The sequence below is a fragment of the Diuraphis noxia genome, unplaced genomic scaffold, assembly GCF_037042655.1.
Source record: "Diuraphis noxia isolate RWA-SAM2 unplaced genomic scaffold, SU_Dnox_SAM2 contig0004, whole genome shotgun sequence".
Classification (NCBI taxonomy): Eukaryota; Metazoa; Arthropoda; class Insecta; order Hemiptera; family Aphididae; genus Diuraphis; species Diuraphis noxia.
The window spans coordinates 17,788,353-17,813,769 of NW_028301714.1; the positions used below are offsets into that span (position 1 = coordinate 17,788,353).

Genomic DNA, 25,417 nt, shown 5'->3' on the forward strand with positions numbered 1-25,417 from the left:
TAGATAGATTTAAGTAAATCGTAGTTCGAATAAAAATAATTACTTGTTAAAAATATTATGATAGTATGGTTACTGGTTAGCAATTATTAATCATTAAGTATACATTAAGATTATTCGTATAAATAATGAGTTGATAAATAAATACATCTAAATACATACCAGAATTAATAATCCATTTTTTTATTAAATCAGTATTCGATGGAAATGTATGAAAACGTAACCCTTTATTTGAACTTCTGTGTGCATTTTTGCAATTAGCAAAAGAGCATTTTCTTCCTGACATTTATATTCCTTTCCTTATTAAGTACGTTCGAAAAAAAAATAAACAGTATTGTAATAATGTAATACTGTGAAAGTTAATTATTTAATTTAATAAAATTGAAATTTATTGATAACAAGTTAAAAGCAAAAGGAACGAGTTGACATGTTCAATTCAACGCAGCCAACGGTGTAATGAATATTGAATGTAAAAACTAATAAACAAAATTCCAAATATCATAGGACAACACTATACATTTAAATATATCAGTCTTAAAATGTTTAAAAATAATTATTTTTCCAGAAATAGGCGTGTAGCGTGTTACAATGTTGCACCTCGTTCAGATTGTAAACAATAATTGGTGCACTGCGATATCCTTAATATAAGTTTCTATTAGTGTTTGAATGTTTGATATTTAGTTTATTTTTATTATTCATTTTCTAACAGAATAATTTACTTTAGATGTATTATTATATCGTTGAATTGTAATTCAATATATCACGGGTGTCAAAATTCGACAAAACTCTGGGGTAGCAAAAATAAATAACTGACAAAAAATTGCCTTCTGTTTATTAAAAAAAAATTGTATCAGTATCATATAATCAATGGCATTATTTATTTTGTGGTAGCAAAATTGTACCCTTGCGCCATAAAGGCATAAAACAATGTAGAAGTCCCCTACAATGTGACGCCTATGCAATATCCTCAGACACTCAGTTCAATTTAACAAAAGTATAGTCGGGCAACAGTCAGAAACGCTGGGCAGTGGGCATATTCGTAATTCGCATATTACAGCAATAATTAACAGTGTGGTAGCTGCGGCCGTAGCAATGACTACTAGCGATTTCAACGGTTATGTCCATAATTAAAACCACATACGCAGCGCTGTATAACGGTGCTGTCCAAATAGTAAGCCGCCGAAAAACCGCTCAGTGAGCTATCTATAATATGTATAATCAATGATTATACTCAATTAAATTTCACTAAAGACGACAATAGGTACAAGAAACGTTTATTAATAATATCTAGTGTTGAATGTTGTTATTAAGTTTTTAATAATTGTTTTTAAGCTCCACATTGATCTTAGTTGATTGGCGCTGACTGATCCTCCAGGTTGGGGCTCAAGTTATCCTGGGCTAACAACCCTTCTTTATACAAAAAAAGCATCTGTTCAGTACTCAAACAACCAGCTTCGGGATCGGGGATAGATTTAACGGAACACATTGCGATAAAAAATTACCCGGTCATCAAAGATGGTCAACTCGTCACCGACGGCAAACGCTACGATTGTGTAAAATTATTACGTCTCGTTTGTCCAAACGCGCGCGCTAAACGACACTAATTGTACGAGGTGTCGGCGTCGGCGAAGGGTGTCTGATTACAAACGATTGAGGGCACCTTCTTTCCGCCACCTCATCCACACCGGTTCTGACGCCGTTCTGCGGACGTCTCTGCGGCGTCGTCGTGTCGGCGGGCGTCATTGCGTTAGTATTTTATTTTATTCGCGCCGGCCACGGCAGGTGCAGTTATTTCGTATTCACGATTCGTATCATACTTATATATAGACGCAATAAATATGTTTAATGATCGGATAAGCTGGTGTGTACATATCGTGGCGAGCTGGATCTTAAATCCGTATGGAATACGGAACACAGAGCTGGGCTAACCTAACGGTGCGTTCGGAAAATTTTCAAATCCTACGAAATCCTAAATAATTACCTAGGTACGTATAATAACACGTACAGGTTCAGTGGGGCTAATTCATTATCATCTAAAATAATAAATAAATAAACATAACATTTTCGTCTTGTCTCGATATTCTTGATTACGGTGTCTCATCTTCTAACACTGTTCTGCGTGTGCGGTACGCGTGCGGCGTCGTCGGATATTTATATGGTAATTTTTCTATTTTCACGCCAAGCGTTTTTTACGTATAGATACGTGAAAGCCATCGAAGGTTATACGTGTGTGCGTGCCCATGTGACAGATTGTGACAATCCGAGTAAACGTGTATCGACTTTTACTGCGAATATTATGCAAAACTTGTTGACCAGTTTAATATGCGTATAATATAATATAAATGCTTTTCTCTAATCACGACACCGGTATCACCTTTCCGTGGCGAGTCGGATAATTCGTCCCGCACCCCTCAGGCTGTCATCGTTGGTATCATTGTACATGGGTATATATCTAGTGACTGCGACCAGTTCCGTCGTGCAGACGTTAGATCTTCTCCAAGCTGGTCTCTTCGGTTCGAGCGCGTGTCGCGTAAGCATAAATTCTACGTCAGTGGTTTTGCGTGTAGTGTGTTCGCAAAATGCCGTAAGCCTTTTGACATCGGGTTCCACGCTGACCGTGTGGTGTGCCGCGTGCAATTCTTACAATAAACATTACATAATTTCTTTATTTACGAAAATAAATTCCAATTACGATAAAATTCAATGACAGTATATGTGCTTAAAAAAAAATAAATTGAGCAAAACATTATTATTTATTAGTAATATGGATACTGTGTGTTCCAAATTTTACGTGACAGCAGATTTTTCTATGCAATTTTAAAATTAGGAAAAGATGACCTAATTTTTTTCAATTATTGAAATGCCCATTTCTCTTAAGTATCTAAAAATGCACATAAATAGAGCACAAATATATTTGTTCTCGTAGTAAGAATCTAGAAAAAAAGGCACAAATCTGTTTGTCTATTTATTTCCCAGCTTTTTCGTTGTATACATTCGTGGTTAATGATAAGGATTTTTCATTTCAGGGCTTATTATAAGAACAAAGTCTTCCCAAGTGGTCGGTTTATGAGCATGTAAATCTACCTATACTTTATACAAAATACCTATCTATACAACTTCTGTAATACAGTATTTACGAATTATGCTGACCGTTTTTTTTTTCATTCGTCCGAGAACGGTTTTTTTCATTATTGTGTATGCATGCGGCAGAAGTAATTAATAGCCCTGGCGCAAAATAAAGAGGAAATACGTGCACACGTTATTTGTGTGCGAGCTTGGTCGGGTGTGTGCGACTGGGCTAGGCAATTATTACTGAGATACCACGTAATGCGTTTCGTTTTTTATTTTTTATTCTTTTCACTACTGGCACGCGCGTGTGTGTCAGTCTGCTCATTACGCGCGTCGTTATTACCGCCGTTTTGGCGTTGCCGACGCATCTCGACCGATGATTGATAAAACACACAGGTCGTAATGAACGCGTCGACGATAAATCATCAACCTCCGACGCCACTGATGCGATATCATATTATAATATGGCTATTTGTGTTAGTCAGGACTGGACTAGCATTTTTAAAGGTCCCGGAAAATCAGTCAGTAACAGAGCCTTCAAAATTATAATAATTAATTACAAGGAAAAAGTATTTTTAGGTAGTCAAACTAATAAAAAATAAAATAAAATCGAAAGTAAATTGTAAGAAACCAGTAATATTATTATTATAAATACTTAATATACAAAATCATAATACATTTGATTATTTAAAGTTTACAATATAACACATTTTAATTAAATTAACTGACTGGTTTGCAACTTCCATAATGATGTATTTTGTTTGAATATCATCTAACGTGTCGTTATTTAGATGCGTTATCATCAAATATTCGTCAATTATACGGTTCCTTGAATTTGTTTTTATGTACTTTAACATAGAAAAAATTCTTTCGCATACAACTTGAGTTGAAGAGAAGCTCAACACATACTTATAAGATATCTATAAATTATAATATGCATTTGAATACAGTTTGTATTGTGCTAAAATATTTAACCATCAAAATGTGCATTTAAAACAACGTTAATTTTTTTGATCGTTGCATTGATGTTGATTAATATCAAAATCGTTTTCCTCCTTTTATTTTTCTTTACTATTGATTCTTGCATATCATATTGAATTTATGTTTAATGTAAAATTTTTAATTTCATCAACTAACAAGTATATTAGTTGTGGCAATTTTCTTAAAAAATTTCAAGTAGTTCTTCTCTCAAAAAACTGTAGCTTTGATTTCGATACTATTTGGCCATTTTTAAAAGGATTAAAATAAGGCATAATTTTTCAGGAGCTGATATCAAGCAAAAGTGTTACAGATAATGCTTTGGAAAACAAATTTAAAATTCTTGGAGGGCAAGTAATTCGTCCTAACCTTTGGCATTTCATTAATTTCTTATACAAATACCTAGTGAACCATAGTGATTAATTTAATGAATTTTTTCATTAATCAACCTTGATGAACATTAAATACACGCTATTTGTAAAACGAAGTCGTTTCATAATAATATAACAAACAGGTCGCAGCAGAAGTAATTTCTTTGGTTCTACCAATTAATTATATTCTTAAGCATTTGGCAGATAGGTAATTACTACCTATTTATGTGATAGGTTTAATGAAATAGTATGCAAACATATTTTAAAGATTTTGTTGGATTCTAAGTATGTATAACTAATTAATTAACTAACTATACATAATACGTATCTAATCTAACCCTAACCTAATCTAACCGACAATAATTCGGTTTTGGGATCTTTACAAATTCCAGCATTTTGCATTTTTGCTCAACTTGCTTTCTTTGACATGTTATACGATAAATTTGGTCCGTCATAATTTCTATCAATTGTTGTTTCTAATGTAAAGGCTTTCCTATAATAATAAGTACGTTGTCATCCGTTGCGATGATGTACGTCAACGTACCTACTCTTTTTAAATTCGTCATATTATTTAATTATGAATCCACGTACTAGATACGATGCGTCGATGTACGATACAAAATCGAAATACAGGTAAACTAATCTAGAATTCTGAAATGATCTATGCATAACAAGTTTTAATATTACTTATATTAAATTTAAGTTTAACTGTAATTCTAAATTTCTTCAGTCTTGTAAATTATTTGAGTAAATGTATTTAAATACTTTTATAGTATTTAGAATACATTTAAAATGCTTTTTGAATTAAGTATTTGAAATTTTGGTAAATTATTTTAACAATGTCTTGAACATAATATTATATTTTGTGTTTGAAAGCCAAATATTTTAATGCTAATACTTACTTATCGTTAGGCATAACATATTTTGTTTGAATGATTTACTATTTTATTTACAATATTTTTTCTCTTAAAAACGATAAAAAAAATGTTTAATAATACTTAGTTGAATGTAACATAACAATTTTCAAAATCAAAACATGTATTTGATGAAGAATTACAAATTTTAAATCAGAAAAACCAAGACCATATTAACATGGTTGAATTGGCCTACAATTCAAAAAAAGAAGACAAAGTATTATTGACTACTACTCCATCTTTAAAAGTTATTGTTTTCGACTTACAACAGTGTTTGCCTACTCCTGACTTAAAAACCAATATTGTTTTTTACAAACGTCAACTCTGGACATATAATGAAACCATTAGAGACTTGAGTAAAATTGAATTTTACTGTTATATGTGGCATGAAGCCATAGCAGGAAGAGGATCAATTGAAGTAGCATCTATTTTATACAAATTTATTCAAGGCAAAATTGATAACAATATCACTCACCTTATTACTTATTCGGACACTTGTTCCGGTCAAAATCGTAATATAAACGTTGCATTACTGTTTATGTTTGCTCTTCAAAATCATCCTTCTCTTCAAATTGTAGATCAGAAATTGTTGGTGCCAAGGACACACACATCTAGAATGCGATAGTGATCATTCCAGAATCGAACGTTGTAAAAAACAATCAGAGTCAACAATATCAATACCAAATGATTGGTATAATTTTGTCAGAAATGTACGAGGAAAAATACCATTGAAAGTAATAGAAATGGAACAAATAGAAATCAAATAATTTTCCTCGTTATTATCTGGACCATTAGTAAAACGGGCTCTTGATACTGATAAAGAAAAGATAAATTGGTTAAAAATGACATAGATAAGATATGACAAAACATTTGGCATCATTCAATTTAAGTATACATTAAATAAAGAAGCTCCATTTCGCATTTTGGATCTAAAAAATGTTTGAAAACTATGCGAAAAATAATTATGATTTATTTAATGATTTTTTTTTTATAATTAAGACAATTGACAAATTATGATAATGTGAACATTCATAGTCTTTATTTTTGTGGCAATACTAGGTAAGTACTATATATAAAGTGTTTTGTTAAAATTATTAAAGGTATTTAAATTAATAAATTGATTTACCTGGTCACAAATTATTCACAATTATATTTGCTTTTAATTTAAACAATCAAAATAGTTTTATTATTTAAATCAAGGTGACAATATTACTCTTTTAGTAGCTCACGCAAACGATTTATTTTTTAAAACGTTCTCCTGAAAAGTTATGATTTTGCACATATCAGCTTCTGCCTCTTCAGTGCAGATATATGAGTAGTATATAAAACACAGTTCTAAAACCTCCACCTCCTCCGCCGCTACCTCTTCAACAGTGTTTTATGCTCGTCTATTTTAATAGAAATAACAATAAATGCATTTAGATATTTTCATATAATGGTTTTATCGACATTTAGACTTAAAAACATGTCATTCAATACTACCCTTCTATTACAACCAATCAGGACTAACCAATCAGAAGTCTACCATTGCTAACCAGAAAAAAGACGATCATACAACCCTGTTGAAGAGGTGGCAGCGGCGGAGGAGGTGAAGGTTTTAGAACTGTGTTTTATATCCTACTCATATATATTATATTACGCCTGTGGGAGCGAAGAGATGTTATCGAAATATTTATTTATTCGTTTTCGGCCCGCCGGCATTTATTATAGCATATACATCGTCGTCGTTGTCGACGAGGATCGCGGATCGTGGGTATATACAGTAATAACTATATCCGTGTGTGTGCCATGGTTGTGTGAGTGCGCGCGCATTAACATATTATTTCATACGATAAGTAAAATAGAAAATATATAATATAATGTGTAATGACACATCAAACTGATTTGTGTGTGAGCGGTTTTTTGTGCGGTGCAACTCTTGTGTCGTTGTGAGCGCGTGACGACGCACCGTTGGACGTCCGCGTCCGTTGAAAGGCGGGCGGCCCGACCGAGGTGTCACCACAGTTGTCGGTGGACTATTTGTCGCACACGGTAGTCACTCGTGGGCCGACGCGTACACACGGGCGCGCGCACCGCGTAGTGTTTATAATACAATATTTATGTATACCTACACGCGATACGGGATGATGGACGGCGTGTATTATGTGGAATATTATTTTTGTTCGTGTCGGGAAATGAATAATTCATTGGCCATAATTTTTGGGGCGACGCACGTTCAGTACTACTCTTCTTCTCCGGGAGGAATACCACAAAAGTTTCCCCCAGTCGCGGACGGACTATACGAGCCATAAAATGATGTGATCATTCTTCTGCTTCGTACATACAGTTGTAACATACAGGACGAGGAGAAACCCGTTTTTTTCTTCCGTCCGTGAATAATGGGACGAAAATTATGAAACTTACAAGGCGTTGTCGTCGTCGTTTATATTTATTTTTCCAAAATCCGTTTCGCTATATGCACACGTTACCACATCATATTCTCTCTACACGCATAGACAACACGACGTCATGGTGAGCGACGGCGACGATAGTTTTCGTCGCTCATTCGTTTATTTTATTTTTTCGACCACTGGAAATTGATTACGGCGTTGAGAATAATAATAATTATATTATCATAATATAATGCACAGACGACGACGACGGAGACGGAGAAAACGAGTCGTGTACCGATAACGATCCGATTGGTACCTATTGCGAAAATCCAAGAAAACTAAGTGGTGAAACTTTTAAGACCGTTTATACATGCACACACGCATTATAGTGATGTTTCAGTGTGTGTAGACAAATACGGGTATGCGACCTTTACACTGTCTGTCAAAATGTTGCTGTCCGACACAAGGTAAACTCCATCGCACGACCTGTGAACATGTTAGGTATATGTATGTGCATGTTACATATTATTATACATTATGTCGTGTATGCGTGTATATATATATATATATATATATATATATGTATTGTGTGATTTACCGTGATAATAAAAACAAGAGTGATTATCGGCGTGATACAATTAATGCTATTCTTTTCTCTTCAAAATGTATTTTGCAGTGGTGTGCTCAGTTTTTTTTAAAGGGGGGGGAGGTATAAATGTTTGACTTCTCTCAGATCACGATATATAGCCATTAATAATATACTTTCATTGCCTTATTATATATTGCGATACGATTAGAGATGGAGAATTTACGTAAAAAAATATCGGTAAATTTTCCAATAATGTGGTGAAAACGGTAAAATGGCTAAATCTTAGAGCCATTGTTATTTTTTACTATTAAGACATTAGTAAATATGATTTGTATTAGGTACTAATGTTGTATATAATATACTTGTTATATCTAGTTCTTTTTAATATTAACAATAATAATTAACTACAAATTTAAAAAATGTATCTAAAATATCTATTTTTCTGTATTAGACATTATAGTAATTGGTATATTTTATGAAATATGAATATAATAATATATTATAATATAATATATAATGTATTCATATTACAATTAATGAATAATTTAAATTTTTTGGTAAAAATTTTATTTTATTTTTTTTAATTATCCCGTGGCAACTAAGGCCATTGGGAAGGGGGTAGTATTGTAGGTTCTGATGGAACTGTAGGTTGGTTTTACACGTGGGTGAGAGTTTTTTGCAGAATTTCTATTGGGGCACCCGTAGGTTTCTGCTGTGCCCCGAAGTGGGGAATGGCGGCTTTTGGTAAAAATATCTTTGTTATTACACGACAGTTTAGAGTAGAAACTCGAAATACGTCTTAAAATAGAAATAACAAATAATGATAACAATACTTACGCACGATAGTTGATAAATGATTAACGTTCGACCATATACACTATATATAGTGTCAAGAAAAATAGAAAATATGATCAGTACATTAATTATTGTACTACCATCAGTTGATAACAAAGATATCTCTTTACAATTTAGACTGTGTTTTTAATTTCGTTTGACTAGATGGGGCCACACCATTGTTTTTCGTAAAAAATAATTTGTCGGTAAAAAAAATTGGTAAAATTTACGGTAAATTTTTTTACCGGTGAAAATTTACCTGGTAAATTTACAGCAACCATATCTCTAGATACCATACCCTCATCCCCTGCGAGTACGTCCCTGATTTAGACCAATGCCAATTTTATACACACTGCACAGTGATATAGTTTACTTATGCATAATTAACTTTCCTAGGTTTCTGTTTCTGATGCACTTTGAAAAATGTTGCTTACATAACGGGCACGTGCCGCATTCCTAAACTGGTCGGAGTAAAGGCATTCGTGCGATGATTAGATGAAACGTGAGTCTCCGACAAATGGATGCTGTTGCTGTTGACGCGATAATTGGGTTGTGTAGGGTAGGAGTGAGGATGCGGAGATATGGGTCGAATTGCAAACGGTATATTGAAATGCCTGGTGGCACGATCGATCGAATGCGATGATCGCGTCGTCAATTGTCAACTCTATTACGACGGTTGTCTTGTGGTATACCCTGGAGGTAGGTACTGCTCTTTCTACGACCGTCACTACCTATAGGCTATACTCTATACGTTCTGGTATTTTAAATCTCCGGCGAAAACAATAGAAATGCGAATAATCTGAAGAGCGAATACCACGCATAGGTACCCTATACCCGGTATGTACGTTTTATTACTGGCGCCGATTTCGCAGGCATTCTCTTGCGCCGTGTTCCTCAAGTTTACACGGAGCGTAATTAGGTTATATGTTTTACCTTATCACTCGAGAGTCCAAACGTGCCAGGCGGCCATAAATTAATTTATTTACACATATGCAAACGGGATAATTTAAAACTGTGATATAAGTAACAAAATGTAACTACAACTTAGACTAGAATAATTAATAAATGCACTCATATTTATATATTTGAGATTTTTAGAGTTTTTGGTACACTGGTCGCTCGAGAGTCGGAAAAAAGTTCGGTGGAAAAAAGTACACAGAGAAAGAGTCCGATTTAATTTTTTTTGGAAAAAATTCCCGACCAGAAAATTATTATACCGATAAAAAGTCCGGTTTGATTTATTGATTATTGAATTTAAAATTTATAATACTAAAATACCTACTAATAAAATTTGTTATTAATAATATAAAATATAAATATATTTATTTCATTTTCAAATACAATGGTCAATATTAATTAAAAATTCTTTCACCAATATTTCATCAATGAACCACTCTAAAACATAAGGTTTTTAAACATTCACCGGTCTTACCAAACTTTCGTTTTTTTGGTGTTGGAACTCTGCACCCAATTCTTGTAACGCTATTTTAGCTCTGTCTACTCGTAACTCTTCACGCATTTTAGTTATTAACATCCAGATGGCTGGGTGCGCGTGTCCGACCAAAATGCGTAAAACGGTTGTTACAACTATCGCAAATATTGTTTTTACAATGTTGACCATTTGTCGTTGCCTCGTGAACGTATTATTTTTCTGACTTTCTACATATATGTACCATTGACGTGTGTGGAATCCAAATAATCAAGAACCTCTGTAGCTTTTTCTGTATAAACTGTCTTTAAATAATTCATTCCGTCGTAAAGTATCTTATGTATCATCCGTTTTATATTTATGTTGTAATACAACTTCTTGTATCTTGTGATACGCGTATTTTGAGATAAATTATTAAAATAAACCTTTGTATACACACGTGTTCGCCGAGAACACACTGTGCGGCATTTATAGTAGCTTGTTCAAAATTTAAATTTATAATTTATAGATCTGGGCAAAATTCTCGATTGTCACATTCTTTAAGAATTACGTTAAAAAAGTCTCTGTAAGCACTGTTATTATTATTATTTTTTTTTTTAAGAAAACAGTAAACCGCAGTTACTAAAACATCATATTTTTTTATTCGAAAAACATATAACCGCAGAAAGTTTTCTGGACTTTACGAAAACTTACCATCATAATAGGTTGTGCTTCTGATGTGCTTACTGATTAATTGTGCTATCTTTATTACCGTACCTTCTAATACACATGGTTTTTTTTATCTATCTTACATTATATTTCTGTAGATTGTATTAAATAGATTTTTTTCCCTTATAATAATTTTCTGGTCGGACTTTTTTTCCAAAAAAAATTAAATCAGATCTTTTTTTCGTGTACTTTTTCCGGTATTCCTAGTCACTCGCCTTTATACATTTGAATAATTACTTCTGCTTGGATCATTGTAGTCTTATTGAACTTATGATTAAAGAACTCTCGAGGAAGACCTTGAGGCCGCGGATGACCTTTGCGGATGAAATGGCCGTCGTCATGTCGGTACGATATGAGCGCGTACACGTGACCGGTCCGAACGCGGAATCGTTTAGCTGCATTCCCGCGCACCGGTCCTCCCCAAATACGGACGGTATGTGCCGTTTTTTCTTCACTCTCTATCACTCACACCCCTTCTACCCATCAACAATTATAGCTTTGCCGTAAACGGTCTGCCGTGGCAGACAAGTGGACGCGATCGAATAAAGATCACCTGCCGGAGAATAATAAAAAAAATAATATTAAAAAATGCGTCTTTCGTTCGATGACGATTCGCCGCTGCTGATTTCTGGGAAATGACTGGTTAGGCACTCATCGATGACACACCGTCTGTAGTGAATATTGTTATTGTACTTGGAAATTATTCTTATTTTTCTTTGGAGGTTCAATTCTCGTATCACTTTACGTGTTTGTTTTTATCACACGTTGTAATTTCCATCATCACTCACTGTGTCGGCCTTATACACCAAAGGTTCTAAAATTTTTATTTAATTATTAGTTTTATCACTTGGAGTAAATTAATCTGAGGTGGTTGTTGTACATAAAATTTTTTTCTTAAATTGCTTATAATATGTTGGTTGCTTAAATTCGAAGCTCATATTATGTATCATTGGATTTACTAAAGTCATAATAAACCTTTCATATACAAACTTTATGACACGAACGCGCGAGCTTTATAGGGAAGTGATTTCAATGCAATCAATGCATATATTGTAATTTTATTAATACTGAAAATTGGTTAACTTATATTTGTTCTATAAGTGATTCATTTATTTTTATCTTATCCTGCATATTGTGCATGCATTCAAAATGTTGTGTTAAACAGTTTCATTTCCGGCAATTTCGTCTGGTAACCTTTTTAAGACTCGCTCCACCATCGGTTTGGGGTTCTGAAACGGGTATAAATAATTTTTTTTTATTGTAATAACTAGTTTCCTATGCGTTTGATTTCTCACCAACTTACAATACAATTCACCTCCTATATTTCGCACGGCATAACGACGTCGTCAGATGCTTATCGACCGACGCTAATGAGCATCGGCCGCGTCGTGTGATAACGGCAGTCGCGCTCATAGGATAGTTACAAATGTATAAACCTATACAATATAATACAATATCATATGTGCAGCTCGAGAGGGTTACACACCACATATGAGAGTATAAATATACAGCAAAATATATTTTACTTAAATATACATATTATTACTGTACAGTGCACTGTATAGTGTGCTCAGTGCGACGTTTATCCCGTATTTGTGGTCTCTATCATTCTTTCTTAATATAATATATACAAACGAACGACTTACGATTTATGAATAACGATTTTTCCTGAGTCGTCGTGTAAATACTTACATAGGTCGTGGTACGACAACTGTCGTCGTATCAACGACGGCGTGCGCCTCGTGTATTGAATTGTCGTTACAACGTTAACTATAGGCATGTAACTAGTAACTACTACCTATATTATGTATAAATATGTTATGTTATCCAATAAAAGCAATACCTATATATACTGTGAACATGGAAATGTTTAACAGTACCACTGTGTATTGAATTTATTTATATATTTTTGAAACGTTTTACATTAAAAAATCAAAGGAGATCATAGGCGGAAATTCATAGAAATTTTTGGGGGGAGGGCTAAATTAATTTTAAAAAAACTATATTCAAATAAAATCACATTTTAAATTTAACCACCTGACAAAATGTTGGCCTAACCCCCCCCCCCCCCCATTTCAGCATATTATGAAGGAGATATTATATTATAATATAAACATTTTTTGTTTGTCCTGAATATTGACTTTATTAAATACATTTTGATTATAGATTTAAAATAATGTTGCAGTATACACAATTTTTATTAAAATTAAAATTAATAAGTAGTGTCGTATACGCCGATCACCGACGTACACAAATAAACTAACAAATTAATTATAAGCACTTTTATTGAACACTCTGACCTCCAGTGGCGATTGAGTCACACGATCACCTGGCTCTGACACTGGTGGTCAGTAGTAATCGAGTCACACTACTACCGCCAACTGACCACTTTTCTGTCTTCACATATTCCTTAAATATAAATTTTACAATCGAAACACTATCAGTAATATCGATATTGAGTTTAACCTAGTTACATATTATACTGACTGTCTAAGCTTAAAATTATACTTATTTGTTATTGTATTATGCCATTACTTAATTGTTTTGGTATTTTACCAGTTACCTATGATTATTTACTTAACCTAATTAATAGTTCTAATTGTAATATTTCTTATATATTATGCATGATACCAAAGTAGGTACATTAATATTTTATGTACCTTGCATATAAAGGCCAATGGCTAAATAGGCGATTGGGTGGAAAACTGTCTGGTTCCGTGGTCACGTGTTCTTAATTTTATATATTAATTTCCAGTATTTTCCGGTTTGTGTGATTGTATAGAAAGTGTTTCAAAGAGAGTGAAGTTGAGTATAGGTTCCTAAACGAACTACAGAATGATAAGTAGATATATGACTCTCAAGTATCATTTATCAACTAACTTTTATGCTTAAAGCATTATTTGATATGTTGTGTACAATGTATATAATTCTTATGCCTCGTTTAGAATATTGTCGCATCGGTGGTTCGCGTCCCACTGTGCAATCTAAGTTACAAATCGTTGCAGCTATGTTAAGTTTCGATCACATAAAAATATTACGAAGTATCAATAATGCAATATTGTAAAATTATTCCATAAAAATAATATCTAATATATCATAAAGTAACATTATTTAAATATTTTAAGCGTCATACGCATGTAATGCTACAAATGAACATTCGTGAAATGTTCATTTATTATTGTATTGAAATAATCTTGTTTACGCGTTAACATGCAATTATAATATTATTATTACTTTATTAATAATTTTAAAAATATACCCAAATAGTTTTATCTCATTGTTATAAGCAATATAGCATTGTATTTCTATTTCCGATTTCGGGAAAGCTGAACCCACATGACGCGCAACGGACGGGCGACGGCGCAAACAGCGCATTGTGTAGTGTACTAGTGTGCGGCAGTCCGGCGGATATTATGAAAGTAATATTACACTACATATTATTATAAACATAAAATTCGTAATCATAACCCATGTGACATTGTGACCGTTTAAGTTTTCATTTGTTTTTTTCCGAGTTTCTCTTGTTTGAAATTGTTCAGTTATTGTTTTTCTCTTTCATTCTGGTTATTTTCATTTTACCTATACTTCACGTCTATACGGAAAGAAATGGATTACCAAAATAGCTGTGAATACTCAACTTCTGCAATTAATAGAAAGGCAATTAATAATTATACACCTATTTTGCATTTTAGTCTCAATGTGGTCATCAAAAAGTAAGTAATATAATTTTTTTTCTTTCGTATAAATGGTTGTAAACTTGTAACTTTATTAAATAGGTAGGTTTATAGACAGTGTTGGGAAGTAACTTAACTTAAGTTACAAGTTACTATAACTAAATTACTTTTTAATTAATTTTCTGGTAATTTAATTGCATTTTATTGTAAGTAATTTATATGTGATTTAAGTTACTTTTTTGAAGTAATTATTACTTAATTATTCATTACTTTATTTGGTTTAAGACTTTAATATACTAGGTATAACCTATGCACTAAAACGCGATCTAAAATTAGTGATTGTAATTTTGAATATGCACTTTAAAAAAAAATAAATTTGAAAGTGTGAAGAAATAACTAAATGTGTAGCAAAATGAGTATTTGTTAATAATTTCATATTGTTGGTTGTCATTATTTAATATATTTTAGTTTATGTATTGTCGTATTGAACACATGGTTATTAAGCTCCAGTGATATTTTTTAAAAAAAAGTAACTTTTATTGTAATTGAGTTACTTTTTAAACTCAAAATAAATGTAACTTAAAAATAATTTAGTTACAATTTTGATGAGGAATTAGTAATGTAATTTAATTATTAAAAAACAGTAACTTCCCCAATACTGTTTATAGATAGGTACACACATAAATATTTATAATTAATTAATAATTATTCATTTTCCATACATTTTCATAGACACTAACCAAAAAACGTTGGGTGATAGCTACATTTCCTGACAGTCAGGAGTATAGTGTCATACCAACTAATTGGGTTTTAAAAACTGTTGATGGACATGGCAATGCAATAGTAAAATGTATGTGGCCACCTGCTACATTACATGTTACAAGTGATATACTAAAAGAGGCTATGGAACCATTAGATGATTGGAATACTTACAGAATAAAATTATTTGAAAATGGAAAAGAGTATAGTATGTATCTATTATATACCTAAAATTTTAAAGTATTAATGAAAATAAACCTACAAAAAAAAGGCTAGCATAGATACCTACCTAAATTTACTATATTTACATAAACAATTTGTAGGTGATTTTGGTAAAGCGTGGTATAGGCATGGTGCATTAACTGAAGAATCAGCATCCGAAATTGAACAGCAACATTTAAATAAAAAAATAAAAACAAAAGATTGTATGGTCATTGGTCAGTCATCATCAATGATGTGTGGAGATTCTGATACTTCCAGTGATGAAGGTAAACAATTCATTAATTTTTTTTACCTAATACCTTACTTATTTTATTTTTAATTATAGGTATTAACATTATTCAACAGAAAAAAATAAATAAAGGTCCACAAATTGGTATGCCAGAACAAACTGTTGTTAATAACATTTCTGAGCCTCAGTTTACTGAATTAAATAATATCAATTTAAGTCCTTCCACGAGCTCAGAGAATGTATCGTTGAATATGGCAATATCTCGCAGTTTTAACATATCTGAGGTAAATAAATTTAACATCATTTTTAGTTACTTAAATAATAACAGCTAATAAAAGATTAAAAATTTTAATTTTTAAAAAATAATTCTTAACATTCATAAATACTAACATTTTTTGTAATAGAATTTCCTTAGAATTTCTAAATCAATTATTTTTAGTTACCTAGGTACCTACCTATTCATTTTTTTTTAAATGTTTAACTCATTCTGATTTAACCCTAAATTATTTAAGTATTAGGTTCAGGTAGGTATGTTATTTAATTAACATTGCATTTTAAGCTATTATAGGTATGTGATGATAAAAATATAATTCATGTTTCATTTAATTTTTACCATAAATTTCATTAGTCATCTATTTAAAATAGTATTTTTGTTGTAAACTTAGAGTAGCAGTGCATTACCTCAACAAACTCAAATTAGCCCAATACCACTTCGGTATACAAATTAAATTCAGTGGATTGTTTGGACAAAACTCAACCAGGTTTAATGAAATATAATAATTCTTATGAATATTTTCCCTTGTTTATATTTTACCAGCTTTTCATCTTTTTTTAATCTACTTAATTTTTCATCCAAAGATATTGGCTCATATATCATAAATCTTCAATTTTTAAGTACACCTCATCTTATCCAACTAAATGATTTTAAATGTAAGTGTTTTTATATTCAAATATCAGGGGATAAAGCAGTAGTTATCACTCTTTGTCATAATTTAGATATACCACAATAATTAAAACAAAATTTTTAATGTGATTTAAAATATTTGATAAACTCCTCATGATAAATTAATTATATTTATTGAAATTATTAATTATTGTTTTGTGTTTATTAGAATTAAGGAATGTAAATATTTAATGAATATAATGTAGGTACATATCTAATCAATTTGGATTAAATATATTTTATATTATTTTATATATTATGTATTGCAATACCTATGTATAAATATGTTATTAATTTGTATTATTTTAAATGTAAATGTTTTATAAAATATTAAGTTTGCTATAATATTATAAAAATTATTTTAAGTTAATTAACATTTTAGTTAAATTACCTTTGTGCCACATAGACGTTAATTAATTCATATTTTTTTTATGTATAACATAAAATTATAGAATTGTATATTTAATAAAAAAAAAATTGTTTTGAAGTCAAATAAAACACTTGGTTATATTAATTTGTTTTTTAATTTTAAATAAAATGTGTATTCCTTTTCATATTTGATAAAAGTATAAAAATAATATTATGATACCTTAAAAGAATAAGCTATGAATTATGTAGGTATTATTGTAATGTTTCATTTATATTAATATTCTAAAATATATTTAGAATACAATATTGAAAAGGTTTAAAATTATTTGATAACGTTTATTGAATGTTTTTTGGGAACAATCATTGAATGTTATTTGGTAACAATCAATGGATGTTATTTGTAACGTGCTTGGAATATTACCAGATTACTTGTATAGAATGATATACAGTAATATGCATGGAACATTGGGATAAAGTATTGTATTCATATTACGAATGAAGTTACTTTCTCGGGACATAAGCAGTTCCATGCACATTACAATCACACAAATGTAACTTAAAGTGTAACATTACAAGTTATGAATTAATATTGTAAAAACATCGCAAAAATATTCCATTGCACAGTGGGGTGTTACTCTACGTCCACTCAAAACATTAAAATAAATATATAAAACCATTCTTTTTCATTTGCACTTCGTAGCGATGATATAGGGTTTGCCCGCTCTACTGTCATCGCGGTTCGTTTGACGGACAGACTGAGCGGACTTAACACATGACGTGTCGCCGACAACGCGGTCCGCGCTGTCCTTATTAGTGAAGTTCACGCACGCACACACGCAAAACGGTATAATACGTCGTACAACGCGTCTCCAGACAGAACTGGATCATTATGTGTGTGCGTGAGTTCTCGTGCGAGTGTGTCTGTATATGTGATCGAAAGAGAGAATGTGGAAATAAATAAATAATAATAATAATAAAAATAAAAATTGTAGAAAAAACAATGCGTCGAATCTGTGTAGTGTATTATAGAAGCCCGTGGGAAAGTCGAGTCTGTCGGATTTCTCGTACCGTACACTTACACGTGCGCGTGCACGTACTTATACACGAGTACGCGTGCGTGTACTGAGTTTGCAGATATAGTTGGCTGCCACTGTGGTTAGTGGTAGTGACGGTGGCGGCGGTGATATACAGTCGGGTCGCGTTCGTTTACCAATTATTTCTTGTACGCGCCGCGTGATTTAAAATAATGTGTCTCACGGTCTCTATACGTCGGCAATGTCAGTGTTGGGGAGCGCCGATATCCGCGTGTATGACGTCGGACGAATATATTTATAGAATGTAATAATAATAATAATAATAATAAAAATAATGATAACAATAATATCAATAGTACAAATAAAAATAATATAATTTAAATAATATCTGTTAATTAATATGTTTTTTTTTAATACTTAGTAACATTATCATTTTATACTTTGTAAGTTTTATTAATAACAGAGTCAATAAATATTAAATAATTCACGCTTAACAGCATTTGCTTGAAAATCAGGAAAAATTAGCATTTTTTTATATATTATTTCCATCTGTATGAATACATTTCGAACACAATTAAATATGTAACATTAAATGTAATGCTAGGTAAGATTTTACATGACAGATTTTATCTCTATCACACAACTACTGTGAATTGTTGTTTATGTAATTGTTTCTACTTCAATTAACTTTTAACACAATACTTAATACATTGTTTGTAGTCATCTACCTACTGTTATTGTTTTATTATATATATATATCAATAAAAATAAATCATAGGCACCAATGCATTTGTGATGTTTTTGAATGACCATCTCATACATGATTATTCTTTTCCAGACATACAATATATATATATGATTATAAGATTACTACTACAGTATAAGAATTACAAAAAATTACTCAAACATTAAGTGATGAATGTATTGATTTTACAATGATGTGTGTGTTTTTTCGAAATAATGCTTCAATTTCAAACTTTGGCACCCCCAAATAATTCCGTTTCCGATGTAAAAGTGAATATCCTTGGTGCGTTATAGGGGTTAAAAGTTAACATTTTCCAACAGTTTTAAAAACAATCGAGAAAAATGACAGAAAAACGGGAATTTTTACGCAAAACCAGTTTTCGACCAAATCGATTTTTTTTATATGGTTGTAATTCAAATCTAATCACTGTAAATACTTGAAATTTTCACCAAATGTTTATGTCAGTGTTATCTGGAAATTCAAATTAAGTTTTTATTAGCATTTGAATTTCAAATATTGACAAAAATTCGTCAAAACCAAGAATATTTGTAAATTGTTTTTAAGTTTGAAAAATCATAAAAATGTTTGTGTTCGTAATTAATGATTAAGAATACAACACTAAGTTTTCCATAAGTTTTTCTTCAGGTAGCTATAGAATAAACTCGAAGCGTCATTATAGGAAAATGTTTTTAGTGTTTGAGTTTTAAATTTTTATGAAATCGTGTAGTGATAACGATTTATCCTCAAACCAGGTATATGTATATCTATGATAATATAAGGTATTATGAATTATGATAACTACCTATATGCAATGTTTTTGGAAAAATTGATTAACCATGCCTTATGCAAAATGCGTCCTAATTGAAAAATAAAATATTTGTTTCAAAATGGAATATAATATGACAATATTTAAATATAATATATCCTAGACTGACAAATCATCTCCGTTCAGAATCGTTTTTCGTATACAATGATACCTATCATTGCATTCAAAACTAACCTACTTTAGTCAGAGGTCCACCCCACCACCTAATGTACAGAAGAGCGATACCCACTTTCCTGTTTTTTTTATTATTTTGTCAGTCGTTTAGGCTATGTCAAAATAATTTTAAAAATTTTTCTAGGTGATTTTCGAATATCGGATATGGGATAACGAAAACAATTTTTTAACTGTATGAATAAGCCTGTACAGTGTGGTACTGTGGTAGTGACTTCAAGAAAACAATTTTTTGGTCATACAATTCTACAGGCGAGTTATGTGTATGAATTCACCTAACACAATATAAATTTAGTAAGACTACCCCCGGTTATACAATATTTGGCTATAATGTTACAACTAAAGTACCTACCTACACACTATAAATATTAATCACACTTACCACCCTGTCTGCATACTTGAATTGCTGTAGCACTTTGTACGCGATCTGACAAATTCGGATTTCAAATATGAGCGCCTTACTCGAAAGTTAATCGATGTTTATCTGTGTTGACTTACTTGCTAGACACTTCAACAATTTTAAATTCACTTTATGGGCAAAGTGAGATATCTAGACTCTTAAACTCGAAATTTAAACGTTCTGCCTTAGGAACTAGACCAAACCTTATCAAAAATCCTTATCAGTTCCACAAATTTTTGTTTTTTAACCAACTATTACAACAGGAACGACTTATTTGTTAAAAAATAAATTACAACGACATTATCGTCTTCAGCCTCCATCACCCACTCACAGCGAGTTTCATGGCCCCCCAAGTTTCAGGACAGCGAGTTTCTGATGGCAGCTAGTAATGTAATAAAATAAAATATACCTAGGTCAAGTGCTATGACCTGGCTGTCCGTTTTGCTTTGTAACTGCACACTGCCTTACACTTCTTTGAATTGATGGCGAGCGTGGTTAATTAAGGAAAATAAAGTGGAATAAAATGATTAAATGCGAAAAAAACATATTTATTTACTGACACGCGCCGAAACTTGGAGAGCGGTGTCGTACAACTGAAAATACAAAATAATACAAAATATACCGGTCTCTGCGTTGTCGCAGCGGTCGGCCCGTATCGACAGGTCGAAGCATAGCGACGACGTAGACAAAAATAAAATAATCGTCTTATCGGCCGGTCGGCACAGCGCGCGACCAGGTACATACACAATATTATACAACAGTAATAATAATAATAATAAATCACTACAGAATATTATGATTTTTCGACAGTGGCTGGCAATCATTGGTAGGGACGGTTATCGTTAATTAAACAACCACTGAATTGTACTTCGTTCAAACCATCACTATATTTACTTGGATTACGTATCTCCGTATGTTAAATCGATTCGAAAACAGATGGTTATACGTCATACAATGTTTATAATACGAGTATCTATTTTCAAATTAATTATCCGTCAATTAATCAATAATTTTCTAAGTATGATATCTGTGCATCTATTTTGTGTGGATACCTTCCATCACATTCCAGAGGACTACCTATACCGCCAGGACGTGACGCGGTACTATATATAGTAATCGCAGACCAAGTCGTCATTAGGAATATGTGTCTATTTTTCGATGGTATACAGAGATCTAGGACGATGGACGAACAATTAAATGATACTTATATAGTTGTATACTTCATAATATTTCTAGCAAATACTATGTGTGAAATTTAAAAGCGCTTGCGGAGATTATATGATCGATAAATGTTTCACACGCGCAAGGCCGTCTCAACCTACGACGTGTATAATAACGTCCCGGAACGAAACGGACGTGGGCGAATTGATAAAGTCGTTTATTATTATTTTTTTTTCTTTAATTGAATTTTGTCATCGTGATTGAACAGAAAAATCGATGGTTTTTTCACAATGGTCGACTGGCGTGCATAGATAATGGATGCATATATATTATACATTAATGCGTAAATTCGGGTGCGCAATCTTCGGTCGTGATCTAAAATTAATCCCGTGATCGATCGAACGTTTTAATATTTGTTTCATAATGAAAACATCGTTTGAGTCCCTCCATACGTATACGTTTTACGAGAGGGTCACCACCTAACGGATCCCAGTTCGAAAATTTGTGTGGACGAGCATAGGTACCTATGGATAAATAATAATATTTAAAAAAAAGAAGAATTAATGCTCAGATAGGCATTATTGGGAAGAAAAAGATAAATATTAAATGTTAAAAATTTGTAACTTGTTCGCAGGCCATAAAAATTGAATAACCCAGTAAAAGTCAATAGATAAAAATTATAAATTTACAACATTAAATGTATATCAACGTTTATATGGACATATTTCTATATTTTATTATAAAGTTCTGTATCTCTGAGGAACTGAGAACATTGATAGCATCGGCGTTTAGATTTTCTGCGAGATGGTGGTTAAAATTGTATTTCAAGCGTTGTAATTAGTACTTCCTCCATTCAGTTAAAATGAGTTAGATATCAATAAATAATAATAATAAGAAAAAACATCATATCGTTTTTACTTTTTTATTCTTGTCTACGGGTCGGATACAATTTGCCCTCTTGGATTTTAGATGTATGTCCCGATAAATAGATTACTATTTGTTAGTCTATTTAGCTTCGTCTTCATAATAAAGTAATTAAAAATTGTTTTAGAAAGGGTCAAGACCTCATGGACCCCTCCCGTGAGTACACAACTGACAGCATATGGAAATTAATTCGGAAAGTTATGAACTCTTCATTTTTTTTCGTCAGAATGTTTGAGAAATATAGTGGCTATTTAATCCACATATAGAGCATATGGAGGAAAATAACTGTAATAGTCTGGTAGACACATATAGATATGTACGGTGAATATCAACGGCGATTGCGATTTCTAGAGCGTTTCTGTTTTCCACAATATGGTGTGTGATATTATAATATATTTCACGTACGAACATACCGGTGCCTTGCAAATATTATGTTATTATTATTCTTGGTCTCATCGGTGTCAAACTTAGTCGGAAAAGACTTCGTGGCACGTATATCCAAATTGTATGATTATAATTCTTGTACAGTCCCTCGGCCACGCTATCGCGGCTTTTTGATCTGTAGCGTATCATGGTACCGCTTTATTTTTACCTTTTATCGTTGAGTACATATTAATATATTATTATTATATACCGCAAAGTCGAACCTGCGGTGTTATACACGTCTCCCCCGGTAACCTCTCGTATCATTGGTACAAATGTTGATACTTGCGTATGATATTTTAATATAATACAATATTTGTATCGTAACGCATAACGAGTCTTGACGTTTTTCTGGGTGGTCACACACACACGCAGACAATACGAACCGTCGTCGGCGTGGCTTATATAATATTATAATACGTGAAGATAATTTCCCGAAAAAAATCATATAGTAATCGTAATAATAATCATAATACAACTAAAATAAATATAAATAAAACAGACCGCATATAGGCCATTGCGGCTACCGCCACCCGTGGTCACACGAAAAGACTACCGAATAAATAATCCGCCGTCGTGCGTAAATTAGGAACGCTCGGGGACTTCTCTAATGTCCAAAAAGAAAAAAAAAAGATAGCGTGTGTGTATGAATGTCGACCGGAAGCTCGAAATTAATAACGCTCGTGTATATATTATATTACGTTTACCTACTACTTCTGCAGCATTAGCTTGCTTCATACGTCTCGGTCGGTATTTATTTTTGTTATTCTATTTCATGGGTTTCTCAAATTCTATTTGGTTATTTATTTTTTCATAATATAATTTCATCGTGCTCGTAACTTATCTTGTCTACCGGACGTATCTAATGACTACACGGTAGCCACTATCTCCTACGCGGAAGGGAGAACGTTAGCTTGAATATAGAGATACGAACCGCTCGGTAGGTACTCCAAAGTCGATTTAGTCGTCTGGTCACGAGGAGTAAATCTTATAAGGTTAATTTTTTTTTAATTTTCTTCAGTCACTAAAACTTCTTAATTTACTTAGTTTTGTATTAAAGTTACATTTTTGATTTGTTTGTACTATTATTAGACAAAAAAAAGTCACACGTGTGCATAAATAATTAATAAATGCATTCTTCCAAATAGCACTGGGTTTTTGCTAGTTCTTCAAAACAATTGTTTAGTGTAATCATTACCTTATAATCATTTAGTCCGTACTGCGTACTCTGGATTTTCTTATTAATTAAATTAATTTTTTTTCTTACTACTAGAGCATAATAAACATAATATTATAATATAGGTACCTAAAATAACAGAAAAAAGCAAAAAAAGCATTTACACAAAAATAAATTGGTTTATTTGGAAAGAGAATAACGTGAAACGTCATATACGTTATATGTATAAAAATTAAATTCCTATCTTATATGTATATAAAAAAGAGAATTTGCTTTAAAATCCTAGCCTTACTTATTATATTTAAATATGCATCAATTTTAGCCATTTATTTTTAATGTAATACACATTTTAATGAAGTTGGTTAGTAAAACCATAAATTCTCTTACTACCCATTATGTACATTGTATACCAATTTGCTGTTTTAAATTAATTTTATTGAGCTTATGGTGGTGCACCATCACTACAAGCTATACCACCCTCGCCCACGAGCTATAAACCTTTAATATATATGCGTATATTGGTATTTATCGAGGTCATCGAGTTATAATTTATAATAATATAATTGTACTAATCGCGACAATCGTGAATATTTAATTATTATATTATTTTAGTTTAGAACGTGCCCAATAGTGTATGATTTAACTGTAATTACTGTTATAATTTATTATATTATTCACGGATTCATTTAATGTGATAATTTAATAACAAAAACACTTGTAGAATAATTGAAATATTATGCAAATCTCTAACTTGTGATACTGAAAACTTGTTACTTCTCGAAGACACTTTTTCTATGTTTGGATGTTTCCACTTTGGATGCTGGTTATCGTTTATCTGATTAGAACATTATAATAAATAATATAAACACACACTTAAAATGGGCTATACACACTATACTGCGCATTGAATTGATATTGAATCATGTAAATTGCCATGTTTTATCTCCCATATAAAACTGTAAATACGATATTATTATAACGATAAAAAATGTAATTACACGATGAACATACTATTATAATCAATTCATCGAGAAGACATGTTAATGTAACTACCTATAATTAAAGTTACTTATCTGTATTTTTTCCTCATATTGATTCA

The 25,417-nt window shown here is 31.8% G+C and overlaps 2 protein-coding genes across 6 annotated transcripts in view; both read left to right on the forward strand.

The window, feature by feature from the left end:
* LOC107166486 (uncharacterized) overlaps nucleotides 1-25,417 on the forward strand; it is a 155,090-nt gene that overhangs the window by 46,305 nt on the left and 83,368 nt on the right. The window lies entirely within an intron of this gene.
* On the forward strand, nucleotides 14,357-17,311 carry LOC149055790 (uncharacterized). The gene is made up of 4 exons (XM_089227642.1): nucleotides 14,357-15,902; nucleotides 16,018-16,182; nucleotides 16,242-16,429; nucleotides 16,811-17,311. The coding sequence occupies exons 1-4, from the start codon at nucleotides 15,788-15,790 to the stop codon at nucleotides 16,871-16,873; spliced, it is 531 nt and encodes a 176-aa protein (XP_089083768.1). The 5' UTR covers nucleotides 14,357-15,787; the 3' UTR covers nucleotides 16,874-17,311.